The sequence below is a fragment of the Pungitius pungitius genome, chromosome 13 (assembly GCF_949316345.1).
Source record: "Pungitius pungitius chromosome 13, fPunPun2.1, whole genome shotgun sequence".
In the NCBI taxonomy this organism is placed as follows: Eukaryota; Metazoa; Chordata; class Actinopteri; order Perciformes; family Gasterosteidae; genus Pungitius; species Pungitius pungitius.
The window spans coordinates 7,708,363-7,728,496 of NC_084912.1; the positions used below are offsets into that span (position 1 = coordinate 7,708,363).

At 42.2% G+C, this 20,134-nt stretch overlaps 3 protein-coding genes across 4 annotated transcripts; 1 reads left to right on the forward strand and 2 right to left on the reverse strand.

The window, feature by feature from the left end:
* Window positions 1-4,071: 4,071 nt before the first annotated feature.
* Window positions 4,072-7,600, reverse strand: rps24 (ribosomal protein S24). 2 transcript variants are annotated; one of them, XM_037466357.2, is made up of 6 exons: window positions 7,488-7,600; window positions 6,669-6,734; window positions 6,353-6,562; window positions 5,414-5,527; window positions 4,674-4,694; window positions 4,100-4,148 (listed from the first exon to the last, which is right to left on the reverse strand). In XM_037466357.2, exons 1-5 carry the CDS (start codon window positions 7,488-7,490, stop codon window positions 4,689-4,691), a joined length of 399 nt encoding a protein of 132 aa, XP_037322254.1. In that variant the 5' UTR covers window positions 7,491-7,600; the 3' UTR covers window positions 4,100-4,148; window positions 4,674-4,688. The 2 variants fall into 2 exon arrangements, with proteins under 2 accessions (XP_037322255.1, XP_037322254.1); XM_037466358.2 differs by lacking the exon at window positions 4,674-4,694 and having other exon boundaries at window positions 4,072-4,148; window positions 7,488-7,596.
* Window positions 7,601-9,307: 1,707 nt separating this feature from the next.
* On the reverse strand, window positions 9,308-13,078 carry eif4ebp2 (eukaryotic translation initiation factor 4E binding protein 2). The gene is made up of 3 exons (XM_037465408.2): window positions 12,754-13,078; window positions 11,243-11,422; window positions 9,308-10,889 (listed from the first exon to the last, which is right to left on the reverse strand). Exons 1-3 carry the CDS (start codon window positions 12,884-12,886, stop codon window positions 10,858-10,860), a joined length of 345 nt encoding a protein of 114 aa, XP_037321305.1. The 5' UTR covers window positions 12,887-13,078; the 3' UTR covers window positions 9,308-10,857.
* A 3,403-nt stretch (window positions 13,079-16,481) lies between these two features.
* Window positions 16,482-20,113, forward strand: ppa1b (inorganic pyrophosphatase 1b). Its single transcript, XM_037465407.2, has 11 exons — window positions 16,482-16,647; window positions 17,539-17,603; window positions 18,007-18,060; window positions 18,268-18,387; window positions 18,520-18,606; window positions 18,777-18,903; window positions 18,994-19,121; window positions 19,253-19,338; window positions 19,440-19,515; window positions 19,625-19,664; window positions 19,765-20,113. The coding sequence occupies exons 1-11, from the start codon at window positions 16,587-16,589 to the stop codon at window positions 19,794-19,796; spliced, it is 876 nt and encodes a 291-aa protein (XP_037321304.2). The 5' UTR covers window positions 16,482-16,586; the 3' UTR covers window positions 19,797-20,113.
* Window positions 20,114-20,134: the final 21 nt, after the last annotated feature.

Sequence of the window (20,134 nt, forward strand, 5' to 3'; positions counted from 1 at the left end):
TTTTTCCAGCGACAGAACATATTAGGAGATCTGAGAGGCAATATGAGCAAATCTCCCTCTTTATTCACGCCGGTGCTGTTTAATGAATCACTGGGAGATTGCTCTCACTGTTGCCATTAATCAGAGCTTCTCCGTTGCTGATTGAAGAGGGTAATATTAACAGGAATACCAATGAGTGGAAGAGTGTGCACGGGCGGAATAAAACGGCAGAATAACTCAGCCTGCGTGCAGCCCAGACGCAAGCTTGTCCCATCCTTACAAGGAATTAGGCCCATTAGCATTTGCTCTGCTGCGAGACGGAGAACGCATGGAGTCTGGTGCATCAGGAGCCGCACGCTGCGACGCCAACACACCAAACACAAATTGTTTCATTGATTGAAAACTGAACCAGGCTTGAGGGAGCATTTGGTTCATAAATTGAATTTTATGTGTCAATGAATGCAGTTGATGTCTCTATACGATTGTGGGTTTGTGGGATGTCATTTCATCAGGATTCATATGGATGTTGTTTTTGGCCTTTGCAACAAACTGTGATTGATATTTGAAGAGGTGAGGGCCAAGAATAGTATGGGAACAGTTTTGGTATTTTGGGATATGTCCTTATTTGCTTTAAGAGTTGGATGAGAAATATTCTCACCTTTTCACCAGAAAGAAATTGAATATGCAAATGATTACAAAAGAATATTAAAATTATGTTCAGAATAGAGCAGGGCTACAAATGTATACATTTGCTATTAGAACAGGGATGGGGAGGGGAGGGGGGGGGATGTACTGCATCAGTTACCTAGCATTTGGTATAATTTAATTTAATCTGAAAGTTGATGGACTATGATGAATCGCCCCGAGAATGATGTGCATATAACAACATTTTTTGCACAAAGCTGATATCCTTTCTCTAAAACTCAAGGACACACACGTGCGCACACAATTCCTCAATGACTGCACACACACACACACACACACACACACAAACAGGCACACACCTCCCGGTCTGCAGAGTACAGCATGGCCATCACACAAAGCATTCCATCATACTGTCACTCACATCTGCTGCCCTTTCTCATTACCGCTGCCTCACAACTCTCCCTCTCTCCTTTCAGCTCCCCTCCGGGCCGAACCCCAGTCGTTTCTCTCCTCCTTCCAGAACCGTCCCCATTTCTTCTCCCCTCCCTTTCGCGCTATTCAAACGTCCTTTCCGTGCCAGCGAAAAAGACGAACCCGATTCCCGGGGACATGGATGGGGCGTGGAGGCCGCTGGGCCCGACACGCTCCCACACCGTGTCTGATGTCCTCCGAGCCTCGGACAGCACGTTAGCAGTCTGAAGGGAAAAAAAGGAAAAAGTGCTTGAGATGTGATTTTTTTTTTTTTTTGGCACGTGCACACTGGTCTGTGGAGACAGAGTCAGACAGCAGGTTGTCAGGTTTTCTTTTTTTTTTTACTCACCCATACCTGAACCTGTGTACATGAGTTAATGGAAAATACCATTTTAGCCTTCCTACAAATGCAGTATTTGCTGCAATCTCTGCACCCCCCCCCCCCTTCCAGAGAGGGATAAATGACAAAACCGTGTCTTGTCTGGTGATGCAAAGAGGATAATTAGGATTCACGAAACACAGTTTGTCCTCGAAAGCGAATCACTTCCCTGTTGCTCAGGGGGCTGCAGAGGCACAGATCATTTTATAAATCAGCACCTAGCAACTGGCAGATGGACTGAACTTAGTGCAGGCTGCCAAAGCCGATAGGACACTGCAGGACTGCAAAATGAGCTGTGATGATTCCCCTGCTGAGGCCAACAAGAGAGACGTACCTCATTAAGATGCATGGCATCCTCGAAAAAGCCCAGGCGCACTTTACAGCACCAAGTCGCTGCCATCGAAAAAACAGGGTGGAAAAAGCAAACACCAGCCAGGTCGGTAACAATAAACTCGAAAGTGCTAGAACATCAAATAGGAAATAGAAATGGAATGTATGCTGAATTGTTAAATAATATCCAGTGTTGGCCATTGGTAAACTGGTAAATAAATGGGAAAACAGCCATCAATATGAGCACGCACGTGGGAACCCATAATGCAACTCAGCCCTCTGCACTGGGAGAGGGAGAGGGAGAGAGGGAGAGAGAGAGAGAGAGAGAGAGCGAGAGAGAGAGAGAGACGGGTCATTAAAACCCCACCTGTTGCGCGGGTTTGCAAACATGTGTCGCTCACCATCTCTCATAAATCTGACAGAAGAAACGACACAAACGTCCTTTCTCCCGAAGGTGAATATGTTGCTTTATCATGTTGTATTGGCCATTGATTTCTTTAAGTTGTGTTCTTCCCAGACATTCTCCCAACAAAGAGCCTGCATTATCTTAAATTATTATGGCATCTTCCTTAAAAGAAACAGGAAAGAAGATTTTCACTCATCAAACAACGGAAAACGATTTGCACATCAGAGAAACGGAAGAAGAAGAGGAGGAGAGGGACAAAGACAGAGGCAGAGGCTCCTGGGACGGACCAAAAGGGGCCGTGGAGAGAGCAGCTTAATTTACCGGCACCATCTGCTACCGTGGCCCGGGTCGAAAGCTCCACTTATGTCAAACCTCCCACTACCGAACACCAGGGGAGCCGTGGGAGACCCCTGCTGCTGCTGCCTCCTCCTCGTCGGTCCCCTGCACAGGATACCTCCTCCACACCAACCCCCCCCCCCCACACACACACACACACACACACACACACTTTAAAGGAGATAAATGAATGTGCCGTTATCTGGGTCATGGAGGGGTTTGAGATTCTGTACAGGAGAAAATAAGGCATGAGTACTCGGGCAGCACCTTGTTAGAAGCACTTAAGTGTTCTCCAGGAAAATGAATTTTGCTTTCATTTATTCATGAATATATGAAAGCAGAGCGGCTTCATGCGAGGTCACTGTCCACCCAGTGGGGTCGCGGGGTCGAAATGATCTTCATGAACTGTTGGGTGTTTCATCGTAGCCGGCTGGCATCGATCGAAGCAAAGCCCAAAGGGAACGCTGGGTATAAATATAGGCCCCTCTGCTGGGGAAACAAGGGCCCACAATTCAAAATGTGTCAATGGGAGTGCCTCCAAGCCAATGTTCTTCCTAACGGAGGACTGTGCCGGTGTGAAGGGTCTGGCCTACATTCGAGACTTTGTGTAGGCATGGAAATGTCAAATTGCAGGGAAGACAATTGCATGTGTGCTGCATGAAGCTAAAGTGCAGAATCAAATAAAGAAATAGAAATTGAGTCAGAAGGGAACATTTTCAGCACTCTAGTGCGGCAGATTTGTTTTATAGAGCATGTACTTATTCGTCCTCACAGGGCTTCAGGGCAGACCTGCTCTCAGCTCCTGCATCCACAGCATGGAGGAAACTGATATCCATAAAAGAACAGGAGACGTGTGTATGGGGGGTGGGGGGCAGTTTACCCCCAGTTGTGCATTTTCATAAGTGAGGGGAGGCTCCATGTGGCCAGGTGAATTACTACAGTCTACTCCTGCACTACGTTGTCTGCCGTCATGCACCAACCACCAAGTCAAATTCCATGCATGTCTGACATATTATGGCAATAAACGATTCCTGATTCCTAATATTTAAATACAATTCAAACATCACTGAAGTATTCAGGTCAAAAGTTTCTGTACCTGATGAGACAAACTACCAATAAAAACATTCAAATTAAGTGTAGCTATGTACAGAATCCGGAGAAAGCCGCCAAGTGGTCAGCCTATGTTGAGGAAGACTACAACAATTAGAAGCACTTTATAAAACCAGTAACTCATTAAAAACCGTAAACTAAAGTTTGTTAAAAGTCAAATATGAACTAAAAAACAGAGGTACCCGAGGATAGACGACTTGCACCGACAAGCCAGTCTGGGTTTCTTACAAATGTAACACACGAATGTTGAGATCGAGTCACTGAGTCGGAAATAATGGGCGCCAAAATGACTTTACAGACACCATCAAATCCACAGACTAGATTTACAGCTGTAGGCCCTTAAGGATGCAAGCTCAACACACAAATATAGATATGTATATTATAGGATAAATGAATGAACCCAAAGATAGATTTTTTTTTCCCAAAGTTTATTTGATGACAATATACAAGAACATCTTGAGCACGGAGTCCCTCCCTGGTTGTCCGGTCTCACTGTGAGGAGGAAATAGCACAATTAATAACAGACATTTACTTACAACAAACCTACTACAAAACTTCCATAACAATGCAAGTAATATTAAGTTGAAGACCACACACACTGAGCGAGCAAACATAATTACATCATAGTCTCATTGTAAAACATGACTGGAGAAAGACATGTTCAGGAAAGAATTCTGGGAAAATTCACATATTGGCAGGCTTTTAGTTTAACAAAACCACACTCCACATTAAAAACCTAAGATCCACATGCTACTCAGGTTTTGCTTCTATTGATGAGATCTGAAGCATCAAAGCACTTGTGTGTGTGTTTAAATGTACATAAGATTTGACCAGGCCTAATGGAATGGCCCATCGTAGTGCTACAAAGGAAGGGCAGAGGGAAAAAAACCTATTAGCTGGGAGTTTGATAAGGCATGAGTAAGAGGTTGGGTAGGTAAGGCAAGACATGCATAGCTTAGGCCTTTCAGCATTCGATGTGCAACACAATGGCACACCATGCTTGTTCAGCTTCTATACCTGCACACTGACTGTTCACTTCTGCAAAAGAAATCCATGGGAAGCAAAATCAAGAGCAACAGATGGAAAAGGGTAAATGTTAAATAAAATTATAACATGAAATAGAAAAGATCTGAATTATTTGTCAGAGTATGAATGTTTGCGCCGTTGGTATTACAGATGCAGCCGTTCGTACAGCTGCGTGATGTCATTTGGGATCTATTCTAGCCAAGTTTAGAACAGCAACTTGGGCCATAAAGGGTATTAAACCACGAGTTTTCACAAACACTACGTTTTAAGTCATCTCTTTTGAGGCGATGGATCTCACATCAAAACAGTGTGTACAATACTATAGCGTTCAGGTTATGCTAGTAGTTATTAGTTTAAAGAGAAGGCTACGGCACAGGGTTGGGCATTAGGGCTTTGGCTCTCGTGTGGGTATGTGAGGGGGTAAAGGAAGGAGATTTCTACATAACTACTGGATTGTCTGCATACTACAGGTATCTATGCACAACCGTTACCTTCTACAGTTCCCAAAGAAAATGTCATACGTTCAGGAAGATGGAAAAGGAAATGAAGAGTAAGTATCGGGAGAAAAATAGCAAGGAATAAGAATATTTAACAAAATATCCTGGTTTTACCAGATTCATTTAGCAGTAGGTTCTATTTCCCCATAATATGCTCTCTGAGGACATCAACAGAGCAGACAGGAGATGCACACATTTAGTGACTGTTTAGAGTATGTCAAACGGTCACATTACCTTTTTGCCAGCAGCGCCCACACTGGCCTTCTTGGTGCCTCGTACTTTCTTCATTCTGTTCTTGCGTTCCTTGCGCTGTTTCCTTGAGGTCTTCTTTTTCTCATAGAGACCATGCTAAGGAACAAAAATGAACAGCGGGTTAATTTGACTTTACTTGGGCAATCATAACAGTGTGACGTTAAGAATATATTCAAATATCACATCACTTTTAAGTCGACGTAAAGTTTTCCCTCACATGCATTCATTTATTTATACTCTGCCTTTAAATAGTTCTACATTTTTGGAAGCAGTTGCCTGCTAAAAAGTTCCAGGGGAGTGACATGGGGTCACAGGGGGATGCAGAGGGACCGGGAATCAAACCACCAACATTGTGGTTTAAAGAACAACCTACTGAACTCCTGAGTCAAAACCACTGCTAATATTGCCAACCCATAGGATTAAGGTGGTGGCAGACAGACATTTTTAACAAAATAGGTGTACTGGATCATCACTGATGGTTAATCATGAGAAGTTGTGTGCTTTGTAATGATTATAATAATTAGGGGTCTATAATGGGCTTTGGCTGCTAACCCTAATAAAAATTAAATACAAATAAGCATACTCAAAAGGTAACCTGCCTTCAAATAACTGGCCTATTCCCACATTATTCACCATTGAATTGTAACAATAGTTATGGATATGCTATCTTTTCATACCATCGAGAGCTGATTCAACATGCTGTACATGCAAAACAGGGCATATTCAGGTGCTGACCCCTCTGAGGGGAGTTAAGAGCATCTGCAACACATGCAAAGACAGTCCAATAGTTTCCCATAAAACTGCCTTTGAGGTGCAAGATAATTCATCAGTTTAGATAAGCTGATTAGGCTATGCTTTGCGCAGTAGGACACTTGTCTGTCTCTTTGACCTCACATGGACTCAAAAAGGGACAATACTCACTCTGGCCAGTCTGTGTTTGGGCTCATTCTTCTTAGCGTAGTCTAGGGAATCGTACACCATTGCAAAGCCTGTTGTCTTGCCGCCACCGAACTGAGTCCTGAAGCCAAATGCGAACACGACATCAGGGGTGGTCTTGTACATCTTGGCGAGCTTCTCCCTGATTTCAGTCTTGGGGACTGTGGCTTTGCCAGGATGCAGGACATCGACGACCTAGAGAGAGGAAAAGGCGGCGAATACATGACTGCGTCACAGAAACTCATCTCATGGTGCCATCAACAAGGTAAGCAGTAGAAGTAAGAGTGTTCAAAACGCTTACCATTTGCTTCCTCTGAAGCAGCCGGTTCGTCATGAACTTGCGGGTCCTGACTGTCACTGTGTCATTCTGGAGGTGGGAGAAAACAGAAGATGATGCACATTAATGGACAATATTTCAACAACTAGTTACTTTACAGGCTAGAACTACTGATCAATAGAAACAACAACAAACAAGCCACGCCAGGCATTACATTGCATTTTGCCTCGCCAGGTTTCACTCAATGCTGTCACACTACCCTTTTTTCCTCAATCAACTAACCAGCTAATACAGCAACTATAAGCTAACCAGGAAATGCATAACGTTAAGCTCCCACGGCCTCAATTCAGTTTAATCTATAAACCACCGTGTGCAAGTTGACATAGCTTACTAATTCTACAGCAGTTTAATTTCCCCGTTCATGCAACATGAGGGCCTCGCCATTGCTACCGCTGTAGTGTATGCTAACGTGAGTCGCTAGGAGCTACACGTTGTTTAATTTAAATCTAATAACGGTCCGCATACGTTAGAGCGTCTTTTCAGCAGCCGTGTAGTTTAACTCGTATTCATTGCGAAAAAGAGGCCTTGAAAACAGAAAGGGGAAAGTATGTATTCCATCCGAAAGGAGGTAAATAAGACTCGATAGCGTCCTGGCGAGCAACTGGGTTAGCATTTGGATGCTGGCGCTTAATTTCATTTCAACTAGCGTCAAACCTCCTCAATATCGGGATTATACTTTAGTGCACACTTAAACCAACACTTATGGGGAATGTAATGGTTTAAGAACAACGGATGGCCTCGATGATAAACGGATTTTACTTAATATTTGACCACCAGACTCACCATCTTTGACGCCGGGCTCGCTCGGGGACGTAGAAAAGGAGGAAGGACCAGCAGGCGACCGGATTAATGCCTGCACAAAATCGATTAGGTACCTCCTTTTCTTGCCTGGTGTAAAAACGTAAACATAACGTTAATTTAAGAACTCCGCGGAATTGTTTTATTGTTTTTCTTATAGCAAGCGTAATATATAGCTCGTACATGTGATAGGATTTATACAACTTTATAAAGAAATAACTTATAGCGTTTGCGTATTTTAGCAAAACCGGATGCCTTTTTCCGCCCCCCAAACACTTTTTATTTCTGCGTTCATGCTGACAAATTAATGGAATACATGAAGTTCGAGATGAAAACACAACCTGGGTTATTTAGATGAGCAAATTGTAAACGTGTGAAAGTACTGTGGATATACACACATGTTCGGAAAACGTCAACTGCGGTTAATTTATTTTCCACCAGAGGTCAGTAGTGGACGTCTGAATAGTAGGAGTGCCATTCAGTTTGAATGATGAGGAAGCACGATGTCAATAACCACAGTATTCCTTATTAAGATAAGTAATCATGATAAAGTATGCGTTGTGCTTGTGTAAAAGCACAGCATTGTTTGAACGTGTATGTCTGCATGCACCTGGTATAGTGGTCCAGGGCCATGAGTTGATGTGGACCCTCACCTGTCACCCACTGTGCACGTACCCTGCAGCCTTCATGCTTCCGTGGACTATGAATGGCAGCTTTTTACTGTGCCTGGACATCCAGAAAACAACTTTATTATATTAGTTCATTCATTTGATTAAACACATTTTTATCTAGTGATTTGAAGACAAGATCAAATTTAGTTCTAAGTCTTAAAGAATCCTGCTAAATATATAAAACTATATATTGGCAAAAGGGCCCTTCTACGAGACAGTTGGTTTTGTCCTGCACTGTTTTAATGCATTGCAATTCTGCAATTAATCAAATTATCAAAAGAAGTAAATATTTAACTTGCACCATTTTATTATTTGATCAACTTTCACATAGGTTCAAAAGTTTTGCCGGTCGTAAGTTTTGTAATACCCAACTTTAAACAATCGTAACAACCTGAACAGTCTTTAACTTGCACATTTTTAGCCAATGTGCAGATTGTTGGTCTGCCTGACAAATACATTGCCTCTACAGTTAAATAAAGTGCTGTTAATAGAATCATGAATCAGTGCTGTAACAAAGTCTGTGTGAAGAGATTTTATTTGTAGTTTGCTAATGATTACTAGTGATGTGACATTTGTGATGTGGAAAGGACGATGTGGTTACAAAGAAAACATTGAGAAATATTGACACATGAGAATATTGGACGTCACATATTCATGTTAACTGATGCCCTCTATGTTCGTGTCACATTAAAAAGAATACCAAACGGATAATTAACAACACAACATCTTATTTACTTTGTTACGGAACTTTATTGATCTTTCAGCAACAGAGTCCACTGGCATTGGCGTTTCATTTAAAATAAGGTACTTGAAATAAGAGCAGAAAGTTACAGTAAGTTTTGTTGCAAATCTCCTTCAACACACAATGTTAAGCCCTCATTGCCAAACCAAACTGACTGGAAATAAATCTGCAATCTGAATTATGATGCTTTTGCTAAAATGTTCAACGCAAATTGGGTTGAAGCAACCCCTGAATGTAGTGTTCACAAAACGTGGCCAGAATAAAATACGAAGCCAAAAAGAAAAAGAAGCAAACCTTTGATAGACATCGTTTGAGCCAGTTACTGGTTCCCCTCGTACAGAGAAACTAGCTGGTGTTGTGAAGAATTTTGAGTAAAAAATGGAAACTTCCTGGTGATTTATTTTCCAAGTGAATAAATGTTACTTGGAAACAGTACAATTAACAGAAGGGACTGTGTCTATGATGGTGCAACACAAGCACACAAACAAATTGGATTGGAATTTAGACTAAATGAGCACAAAGTTATTTAAACCGTCTGAACTTCAGAATCCCCAAATGAAATGTGTGCTGCCACTCTCAACAAGAATAATAAAAAAATAAACGAATAAAACCTATTTGCTTTGCCAAATTGCCAAGAACAATGTTACCAGTTCAACGTCACAGTGAAAAAATAAACATCTGTTGGAAAATACAAATCGATGGCTAGGAACCTAATTGTAGTTACTGCATTTGATGTAAAGTAAGGCATGGACAGACGTGACACATTGGAGGAGTAGGGGGATGTCCGATGGGTCGAGGACACGGGGGACCTGATGTAAACAATGTCTTCTGGTTCTTTGACACTTCATCCAAAGGCTCGACATTGCTGATGCCCAAGTAATTAACCTCAATACCCAGACGTTGCGTAAAAAAAATAAGAATGCATATAAGACATCAGAGTATTTGTATAAAATCGTATTTTTCACCCGAAAAATGATATTGTGATATTAACCATTTCCAAAATCGAATTATTGATCTGGTCTGGATATTGAAAAAGACACCTGACAGATGTTTTGATCATGAACAAAAAGTGAGGAAAAGTGTATCGACTTTGTCAGCAGGAGGAACACAATTTCTATGAAGGTCACATTAGTGATATTGTTAAACTGTTCTGAAAGTGAATTGCCATTGAGAAGCTTGTTTTTTATATTACGAGGTTTATAATTAGATTCAAGTGATAGTAGGTAATAGTAGTCCTTAGATAAGACCGTAATTTGACAACTACAAAACTATCTAAAATGAACTGGAATAAGTTGATGAGACTCGCCGATGCTTTTGTTGGTAGTGGAAATTGAAATATTGGAATGGCATTTTCACCTAATTACAAAATGAAAACAAAATAAGTGCATCCCTTTGCATTCCATCACAGGAAACTAAACAGACACAACCATCAATTTTAGATTGTGGGGTTTTTCAAGTCCTTCAGAAAAAAAAGACAATATAATCCCTCAAACAACAAGCTGTAGAGGGTTCTCAAAACAAAACCAAAGACTGATGAATATCAAAGAGTTTGATTGATTCCAAGGCTAGTGCTTCCAATATTTTCTGTTTCATAGTGTGCTCTGCCTAACATCCCGACTCACAGAAAGCTGGAAGATCAGCGCTGCAATCTGCTAATTGGACAAAGTGTCTGGGTACAGAATATTCAGGCCGGCTTCCTCATTGTGTGGTTTGTACAGCGACTGGTAACCATGGAAATCGACACAAATAAACATCATTTCCAGAGTAGATGTATGCGTGATACGCGGAATCCCCGTGGTTTACAAACATTACATTCAGCTGCGGGACAGAGAGCTAACAAAGATGGCTGCCATGAGGGCTCACAACATGGGTTTCTACAAGCCAAGCCACTGGCACGTGGGATGCCAGGTCATTTGCTTCGTGCTGGTGGGTCTCCAGTCTGTTAGATGTCCATTTCAAACTGGGCATCATCCCCTTGAAAGGAAAACAAAGGCAACACGGTGTTGAGGCGGGTCTGGAACAGAGCCGAGTGGTTTAATGGCCGAGGCGGTTATTAAAGCTGCACTGTGTGATGCCCGTCTGCACGCTCCAAATAAGGAGCCTCTTTAACTGGGTGTGTATATATAACCTAAGTTTACATAATGTTTAGATCAAAACTCTGGGATTACCCATTAGACCTTTCAGTGGAATAATCATAGTACATCAACAGAGTAAGTGAGTGTGTGTGAGTGTCACATGATAGAGAGGAAAAGGGCTGGTGATGACAATACCAACAAAACACTCCCCGTTACATAAGAAGATCTCTTGATCCATATCGTAATTCTTACCGGTCGCGGGCTTGCCGTCATGTTTGTTGATGTGGTTGTTGGCTTCGTTCTTCTTGTTCTCTCTCAGGACATTTTGGCTCGTCACTCCAGGGATGACGGGCAGGTGAGCCGGGGGAGTCTGGGCAATGGGAGAATTACGCCTGTCAAGCAGGAACTTGCGATCATAGATGATTCGGGTCCCTGAAAAAACAAAACAAACCCCACATATACGATTCAGTTACTCGTTGTCTTTAGAGGGGGAAGTATGGAATGTGGGCCCTATAAAAAGGTGATAGGAGTCAACGCTGGCTTTCATGCAGAGGGTCCAAATCACAGCAGGGCTCTGATAATAAAAGCAAATAAATGAAATAAACCCCAAAGAATCGAAAGAAGAAAAAGGAAAAGTGAACAATAAAGAACTTGGACCATTCAGTCGAGTCCGTGACTCACACACTTTTAATTTAGCCTTCTAAGGAAACAAGCAAAACATCCAAACTGGTAAACTGCTTCATTTTGTTTCCTTTTCCACACTCCTCATAAGGTTGCTTTCTAGCATCACAGCACTTGTGTACTTATATTTATTATTTTTAATTTACAACTCCAACATAAACCAGTTCGGCTTTCACAGCGGGGAAAAAAGAAAAGCACAGGTTTAAGTATTAACAATGGCTCAGTTACAGAGGTTATTGCTATTATAATATAGCAATTACTTGGATTATAACAACCTGTTTGAAAGGTCAAAGTGTTTGCCGAAACCAAAGGTTGTTTAGGTTTTGCTTTGCTTCACACCTTTCTCGGGTTATTGCAATTGCTCCATGACCTAAGTTTAGAAACCACTGCTTTAGAAAATACTTATGATAATGAAACAGGGCTGTGTTTTTTCATATGAAAATTCCACTCCTGCTTCTCTGAAGTGCCGGTTTTTCACAGGTTTGTATCATGGTAAACTTAAAATTCTTTGATGTTTGCTCCGTGGTGCGCTGAGAACCGCAAGGTTGGTGGTTCGAATCCCGGCTGCTCCCGGGCCCCTGAGCAAGACACCAAATTGCTCCCCAGGCAAAATGTAACGCATGGGCTATAATGCAATGCAAGTCGCTTTGGATAAAAGCGTCAGTTAAATGACATGTCATGTAAATGTAATGGACATAAAATATTAAAAAACACTGTGTTCAAATCACCAGATGATGGGTTTACGGTTTGCTTTCTTGATTTATAGCACGTCCTCGTCTGAAAGGGACTTCGACACACTAGAATACCTCATATAGGGAATATAACTATACTGACATATTCATTATTGGCTTTAGGTTGCCGCACAATGCACTTATCAAAATCTCTGCGCTGCAAACCGGCCAATCGGATAGCCGCGAGGGAGAGCAGGAGGCGGGACTTCGCTTTGTTTTTGTTTTGATCGCGATGACACGGTAGGCCACGGTGACATAACACTGAGACGTTTCGGTGAGAATGCAAACATCTACGCCCTCCGTTTTTGTTTGTCAAATGGAAAAAAAAGAGACGGGTCGCCGTTGTCTTACCCCCGGGAGTGGTGGAGAATAAAGTGCCTCCGGGGGTGGTGCAATAGTCGTGAGGTAGCTGCGTTGTGTCGTTGATCAACACCGTCCTGCTCGGGATGGCCCTGCACTCGCTAAGCTGACGACTGGTCGACATTTTTCTGCGCCGGTGACGGAGACGAATCTAGCAGAAACGGAAAATGTTTGTTTGTTTTTCACCCCCGAAGGACGGTGCAAACCCCGGGGCCGAATCCCACTCTCTTTATCTTCCCTAAAAGCTTTCTGGTCTCTCCGGTCGTCCTCCCAGCCGTCAGCAGCGTCCCTCAGCAAAGGCAGGAAGCGCGGAAAGCAGTGGGCGGATATGACGTCTGCGGAGCATCAGCGCCGCTTTGGATCCCTCGATACATTCAGGACTGTATGCATATATAACATGACACATTACCAACAAAACACGTTGATGTTCCTTTGTTGCCACATATAGTGGGATATATACACTCACCGGCCACTTTATTAGGTACCCCATGCTAGTAACGGGTTGGACCCCCTTTTGCCTTCAGAACTGCCTCAATTCTTCGTGGCATAGATTCAACAAGGTGCTGGAAGCATTCCTCAGGGAGTTTGGTCCATATTGACATGATGGCATCACACAGTTGCCGCAGATTTGTCGGCTGCACATCCATGATGCGAATCTCCCGTTCCACCACATCCCAAAGATGCTCTATTGGATTGAGATCTGGTGATTGTGGAGGCCATTTGAGTACAGCGAACTCATTGTCATGTTCAAGAAACCAGTCTGAGATGATTCCAGCTTTATGACATGGCGCATTATCCTGCTGAAAGTAGCCATCAGAAGTTGGGTACATTGTGGTCATAAAGGGATGGACATGGTCAGCAACAATACTCAGGTAGGCTGTGGCGTTGCAACGATGCTCAATTGGTACCAAGGGGCCCAAAGAGTGCCAAGAAAATATTCCCCACACCATGACACCACCACCACCAGCCTGAACCGTTGATACAAGGCAGGATGGATCCATGCTTTCATGTTGTAGACGCCAAATTCTGACCCTACCATCCGAATGTCGCAGCAGAAATCGAGACTCATCAGACCAGGCAACGTTTTTCCAATCTTCTATTGTCCAATTTCGATGAGCTTGTGCAAATTGTAGCCTCAGTTTCCTGTTCTTAGCTGAAAGGAGTGGCACCCGGTGTGGTCTTCTGCTGCTGTAGCCCATCTGCCTCAAAGTTCAACGTACTGTGCGTTCAGAGATGCTCTTATGCCCACCTTGGTTGTAACGGGTGGTTATTTGAGTCACTGTTGCCCTTCTATCAGCTCGAACCAGTCTGGCCATTCTCCTCTGACCTCTGGCATCAACAAGGCATTTCCGCCCACAGAACTGCCGCTCACTGGATGTTTTTTCTTTTTCGGACCATTCTCTGTAAACCCTAGAGATGGTTGTGCGTGAAAATCCCAGTAGATTAGCAGTTTCTGAAATACTCAGACCAGCCCTTCTGGCACCAACAATCATGCCACGTTCAAAGTCACTCAAATCACCTTTCTTCCCCATACTGATGCTCGGTTTGAACTGCAGGAGATTGTCTTGACAATGTCTACATGCCTAAATGCACTGAGTTGCCGCCATGTGATTGGCTGCTTAGAAATTAAGTGTTAACGAGCAGTTGGACAGGTGTACCTAATAAAGTGGCCGGTGAGATATATATATATATATATAGACCAGGGCAAAGGGGGCACTGTATGCTCCTAAATGTAAACAGCATGTGTGCTGTGTTCCTATCTGTGCCATAAATAAAACGGAGGTGTTTTCCCGTACGTATAAGCCTGCCTGTGATTGCACAGCTTGACACAAGAAGCTGTTGCACTATTTTCTCTTGCAAGGAATAAAAAGAGAAAGATGACTTTGATTCAGAGACCTCAGTCTTTATTCCCGATTTCTGTGCAAATCTTAACCTCTGACTTGCCCCTAATAAACTTCAGAGAAAGTCATCTGGCAGAGTTTAGTTTTCCCGAGCACAACGTTCTTCGACATTGATGGATTTACTTTGATCCGACCTTTAAATCAACCTACAGTTGAGCAAAAAAGCTTTCACTCTCAACGCATTTAAGCACCTTGAGGGAGGAGCAGACCTCCTCTCTTTGACTGCCTCTCCTCCCAAAGAACATCGCCGACAGACCGAATTGTGGACTAACTGAATATTTCCTGCTTTCTCATGCCCCCCGGCACCTGTCGCTTAGAGAATATACAATGCAGAATATACAGGATATAGGGAAATATTCAAATTTAATCCAGGTTTGATGAAGAGACGGGTGAGTATTCAATTGGAAACAGGAAATGTCCACCCTATATTACGCTAAACACAACAGGTTTAACACAACAGGTTTATTTATAACACAATTAGAAAATTATGTCTTCAGCAAATGCAGGATTCCACATATCATATATATATCAACAATCAAATTAAACTTCATAAAAAACAGTCGACGGAGAAAACAAAGATCATCAAACAGATGATCACGTAATGGAATGACAACGATTGACTATTAAGGAAAAGATTTACTCTTTAATTTACATGTGAACAGTAACCCATGTTCAAACCCTGGATATTTTCCTGTTTTTCACTAGCAGGATGTTGCATGTCTGTAAACATGTCTGTAAACATGTCTGTAAACGTGTCTAAACATGCAACATTCTGTCCCAAACCCATCACATCGGCACAGGTAAAAGGAACGCCGCTGCACCTTCGGTTTAATACTTCGGTGGGGGACCGTCCGACGGGAGCGGGGAGCGGAGGCGCGCTCTGTGTCTGCTGGTGAGCGCGTGCTCTCCTGTGTACGCGCACGTGTCCGTGCCTGCGTCCGTCGGGGCGATAGTGAAAGAACGTGCAGACATTACATTACACCTGACGCTTTTATCCAAAGCGACTTACATTGCATTATAACCCATGTGTTACATTATTTTGCCAAGCGAGCATTTAGGGGTTAGGTGTCTTGCGGTACCGGTCCTAGATTAAATCACATTTTACTATACTGTCTCATATGAGATAAGATTATCCTTTATTAGTCGGGAAAGTTATATGATTTATAGCAGCGTAGATGTTAGAGCCTCGCCCCAAATGAAATGATGTGCAGCATACTGTAAAACACTACAACATACAATTATGTGTACCTTTAGCATCATTACTAAGCCATAAAGAACCCCCCTTACACCAAGAGTGACAAAATACAAATTCAGTAAGACTTCAACTTACTGCATTGAGGGCAGACAACTACTGTAAATGGGAAAATTATATCACTTTAAACTTTAATTGTAAACAATATTTAATTGGTTCTCTGTAGTTTCCAGGCGTGTATGCTGTATGGATTTCAGTGAAAAGCGAGTCCACACAAAGCACAATGTAACTACTGGAGATTTAAAGGTTTAAAGATAGTTATATCATAAAGATAAGATATAACATAGGTGACTGCTTGTCATTTCTTTTCATAAGCATATTTGCACATATTTTACTGTGGGAGTGCTTTCCAGTTTTATATGGTTTTATACAACATTTCATTTAAAGAAAAGACTCGGTCAGGAAATGTCAAAATATTTTCAGCACGTTGTACTATTAACCTGCAATACAACCTTAATATTTTTACAAACACTATACTTGATGACAGAGCACATTTTGGCACGTTCATATGCTAAGTGTTATAATTCCGATGGCTCCTGAAGGCATCAAAACAAAGAGCGCATGCGCCGCGCCCTTTCTTTCAACGCTACCCCATAGCGCGACCCACCATCCCGCACACACGGCTCTTTCCGCCCACCGACCACTTTCCTCCTTCAATCCATCACCCAAACATGAGCTTCACCGTGGAAGAAAGGGGAAACCTCAACTCCCTGAGCTACCGCCTGTTCTTCAGTAAGTAGAAACTGGGTTTCTGACATCGTTAGATACTTTGAGGTCTTTAGCACAAACCCCACCTACTAGCGGCGACCTCCCACGTGCCATTCATTCTGTTTTAGTGCCGATTTGTTTCATCCTGTCAGTGATAGTTTGGGGCTGTTTGTTCTTACACAAATCTCCACTAGTTGCGATAGCCGTAAAGTCTCTGTTTGAGCCCCTTTATGAGGCGCAGGCCAGTATTGGCGGTTCCTCCGGGGTTCCCGGTTATAAAAGCTCAGAGTTTCTGATTTAAAGTCTTTAAAATGTAATTCCTCTCCCATCTTCCTTACCTGGACTCTGGAGAAGGAAGTTGGCTATTTCGAGAAATCCCACAATGTGCTCGTACACGTCATCTGGCGTTAAAAGCACAAACGCGTGGAGTGGGTGCGGCAGCGCCCTCTCTGGTTACACGGTGTCAATGCACCGCCGTTCATTGATAAACACACGGCTGCCAGCTATGGCCGATTAGACCGACGCCCATGCTCACTTTAGTCTCACGTACAGATTATGGGTTACCACTTTCAGGATTTGTAGCTTCCTTCATAGTTTAAAATCAATCCTTTCAAAGATACTATCGTTTCACATTCTTCCCGTCTGTAATACTAGGAGTACTATCACAGATTTGGCATTGAGGCCCTGCCTCTATAGTTCCTTGAGCTAAAAGCGAAAGTAAGCCGTGAAGAACCCATGTACTCTGTTGGCTTCTGTTGCACATGACGGTCTCTGGCATGCTGATGAGAGACAGATGAGAGCCGCCTGTATGCCGCGTTTATTACATTACATTACTTGTCATTTAGCTGACGCTTTTATCCAAAGTGACTTACAATAAGTGCAGTTTATATGGTGTTCCTTCTGACTCTTTTACAGAGAATGATAAGGGAAAGTATGTCTCACCGTTCCATGACATACCAATATATGCTGATGAGAGTCAGGTACGTAGCATCTGTCCCCTTTAACCCAGTATATATTTATATACTCTATGTGTGCATTTAATTTGCTTACCCTTTTAAATAAATCACTGCTCGGGCTGGATTAACAAGAATCTGACAGTGGACTGGTTTAAAAAAGGAGTGATGTCATATTCTGTTTGCTATGGCAATGGCCTTTACTCTTTATTTTCTCAGTGCTGTGTCAATACCCTCTTGTGATTGCACTAGATTAAGTCTTATCTAATCTTTATGAAATAATTATCATACTAATGTCTTGACCAAAGCAATTTCAGTAAATTTCAGATTGTTGCACATTTTATAACCATTTCCTGTGTCATCTTCTGCCGTGTGCTATTTATTTTCAGAGCAGTTAAATATAATTATGACAGATTCTCATTTCTTACAGAACATCTTCCACATGGTTGTCGAAGTACCAAGGTGGACCAACGCAAAGATGGAGGTATGAGTTTCAGATTGGCCAATCTTTCAAGATTAAACATGCGATTTAAAAAATTAGTTTTTAAATGAACTAATTATATTATTATATTTAGTCATGCCATGTATTGTATTGGAACTACATTTAAATGTAAATCTTTAAATCTTTGGTTGGAATAAGACAAGAAATAAATGATGGTGTTTTTAATGGCAATACAATTCTATTTTTTAGATTGCTACAAAAGACCCCTTGAACCCAGTAAAGCAAGATGTGAAGAAAGGCAAGTTACGATTTGTTGCCAATGTTTTCCCACATAAAGGCTACATATGGAATTATGGAGCCATTCCTCAGGTTAGTTTTTTTTCCCAACTTGAATGCCCTTAGAAATTATAATTGTGATCAATCAATTTTGAAGCATTTCGAATGTACAACAGCAAATGTTTAATGTGACTTCATTCTGCTGGCGTGCTATGCTCTGTTCAGACATGGGAAGATCCCTCACACAAAGATGGAGACACCGGCTACTGCGGAGACAACGACCCCATTGATGTCTGTGAGATCGGCAGTAAGGTAAACCGCTAGCCGATGATGTTAGAGCCTCACTTCAATGTTCGTCTTCTTTTGTGAGGTCATTAAGCCACGGTGATTATCGATTTCATTGTTTTGTTTGTATGGATTTATTTAATTGAAGAAAGTCAACGGAAAAGAAAATGACCTGCAAGCTCAAATGTCCTGTCTAGGTTTGTTCCCGTGGGGATGTAATCAAAGTGAAGGTGCTCGGGGTCCTGGCCATGATCGATGAGGGCGAGACTGATTGGAAAGTGATAGCAATCAATGTAGAGGACGCTGAAGCCAACGACTTGAACAGTAAGAACCCTCATATTTGTGCCTCTGAGTGTTGTTGCCGTCCTGCATCGGTCGTACTGGACTGATGATGTTTCCCTCGTGTATGTTCAGACATCAGTGACGTCCAGCGCCTGAAACCTGGTTACCTGGAGTCCACGGTCGACTGGTTCAGGAGATATAAAGTGCCAGATGGGAAGCCAGAGAACCAGTTTGCTTTCAACTGCGAGTTCAAAGACAAGGTGTCCACCCTAACGCACCTTTTCACTGTATCAAATGGTTCTGGATTCATCTGGAACCTTGCTCTCTTTTTTTAATTTTAAACTGCTGACTGTACTTAACTGTTTATTTTTTATTTTATTTTATTTTTTAGGACTTTGCCATCAAAGTGATCAAGAACACTCACAACTTCTGGAAAGATCTAATTTCCCAGAAGTCCGAAGCTGGTGAACTAAACTGGTAAACACTGTTCTTACCAGTTTGACCACGGCTGAAAATACAACTGCTTTTTAGGACGCTTTATCTAAACATAAATTACTGTGTCTTATCATGCAATACAGCAAGAACACGTGTGTCTCGGCCAGTGACAGCCCTTACCACTGCTCAGCGGAGGAGGCTAAAGCTGTTGTCAGTGAAGTAAGTAAAGATTTTGTTGTTCCCTTTCTTCTTTTTTCAACACAACATCACTATGTCACTATGAAGCCCTTTTCCTGACGCATGACTGATGTTTCATTTTCATTTTTAGACTAGTCCTCCTGGAAACGAAGAACCCATCCCTTCATCAGGTAGACTTTCATAGAAATATTCTTGTCAGTATTATAATGATGGTTGTATATCTGCCAAACACGATTGATCTGATGCAAAATTTATGTTTTTCATTTGCAGTAGATAAATGGTTCTACTATGAGCGGAAGTAAACCAGGAGCGGATTGGAGCAGTGAAGCAGTGATCGCTCGTACTTGTAGATAGTGCAACCGATGTGAACTAATGGGGGGGGGCGGGATGTGGATGTTTGGGTCTGGGTTGCTGATACCCTGTAGATGGAGAGATAATGGTTGTGTGCTGTAGAAAATGAAGTAATTATGTCTTGACCAAATCAATTCTTTTATTTAATAAAAAATCTTTTAAGATGTTCTGTGATGAACAAATTAAAAGAACTATTCTTGTAGTTACTGGTATTAATCATGTATGAGAATGTGAACTGCTTAAATAAAGTTTCTCTGGTTAAATTATCATCAAAGTTTGTTTTTCAGTT

Coding starts and splice junctions, on each gene's coding strand:
- rps24 (XM_037466357.2), bottom strand. Junction 6,563..6,668: donor TGCTTCAGAGGAAGCAAATG/GTAAGCGTTTTG, acceptor TCCTCTCTCTAG/GTCGTCGATGTCCTGCATCC. Junction 5,528..6,352: donor CCAAACACAGACTGGCCAGA/GTGAGTATTGTC, acceptor TTTGTTCCTTAG/CATGGTCTCTATGAGAAAAA.
- eif4ebp2 (XM_037465408.2), bottom strand. CDS start 12,886: ATGTCGACCAGTCGTCAGCTTAGCGAGTGCAGGGCCATCCCGAGCAGG. Junction 11,423..12,753: donor ATTCTCCACCACTCCCGGGG/GTAAGACAACGG, acceptor TTGTTTTTTCAG/GGACCCGAATCATCTATGAT. Junction 10,890..11,242: donor TGACGGCAAGCCCGCGACCG/GTAAGAATTACG, acceptor TTTCCTTTCAAG/GGGATGATGCCCAGTTTGAA.
- ppa1b (XM_037465407.2), top strand. CDS start 16,587: ATGAGCTTCACCGTGGAAGAAAGGGGAAACCTCAACTCCCTGAGCTAC. Junction 19,516..19,624: donor CTAAAGCTGTTGTCAGTGAA/GTAAGTAAAGAT, acceptor TTTCATTTTTAG/ACTAGTCCTCCTGGAAACGA. Junction 19,665..19,764: donor AGAACCCATCCCTTCATCAG/GTAGACTTTCAT, acceptor TTTCATTTGCAG/TAGATAAATGGTTCTACTAT.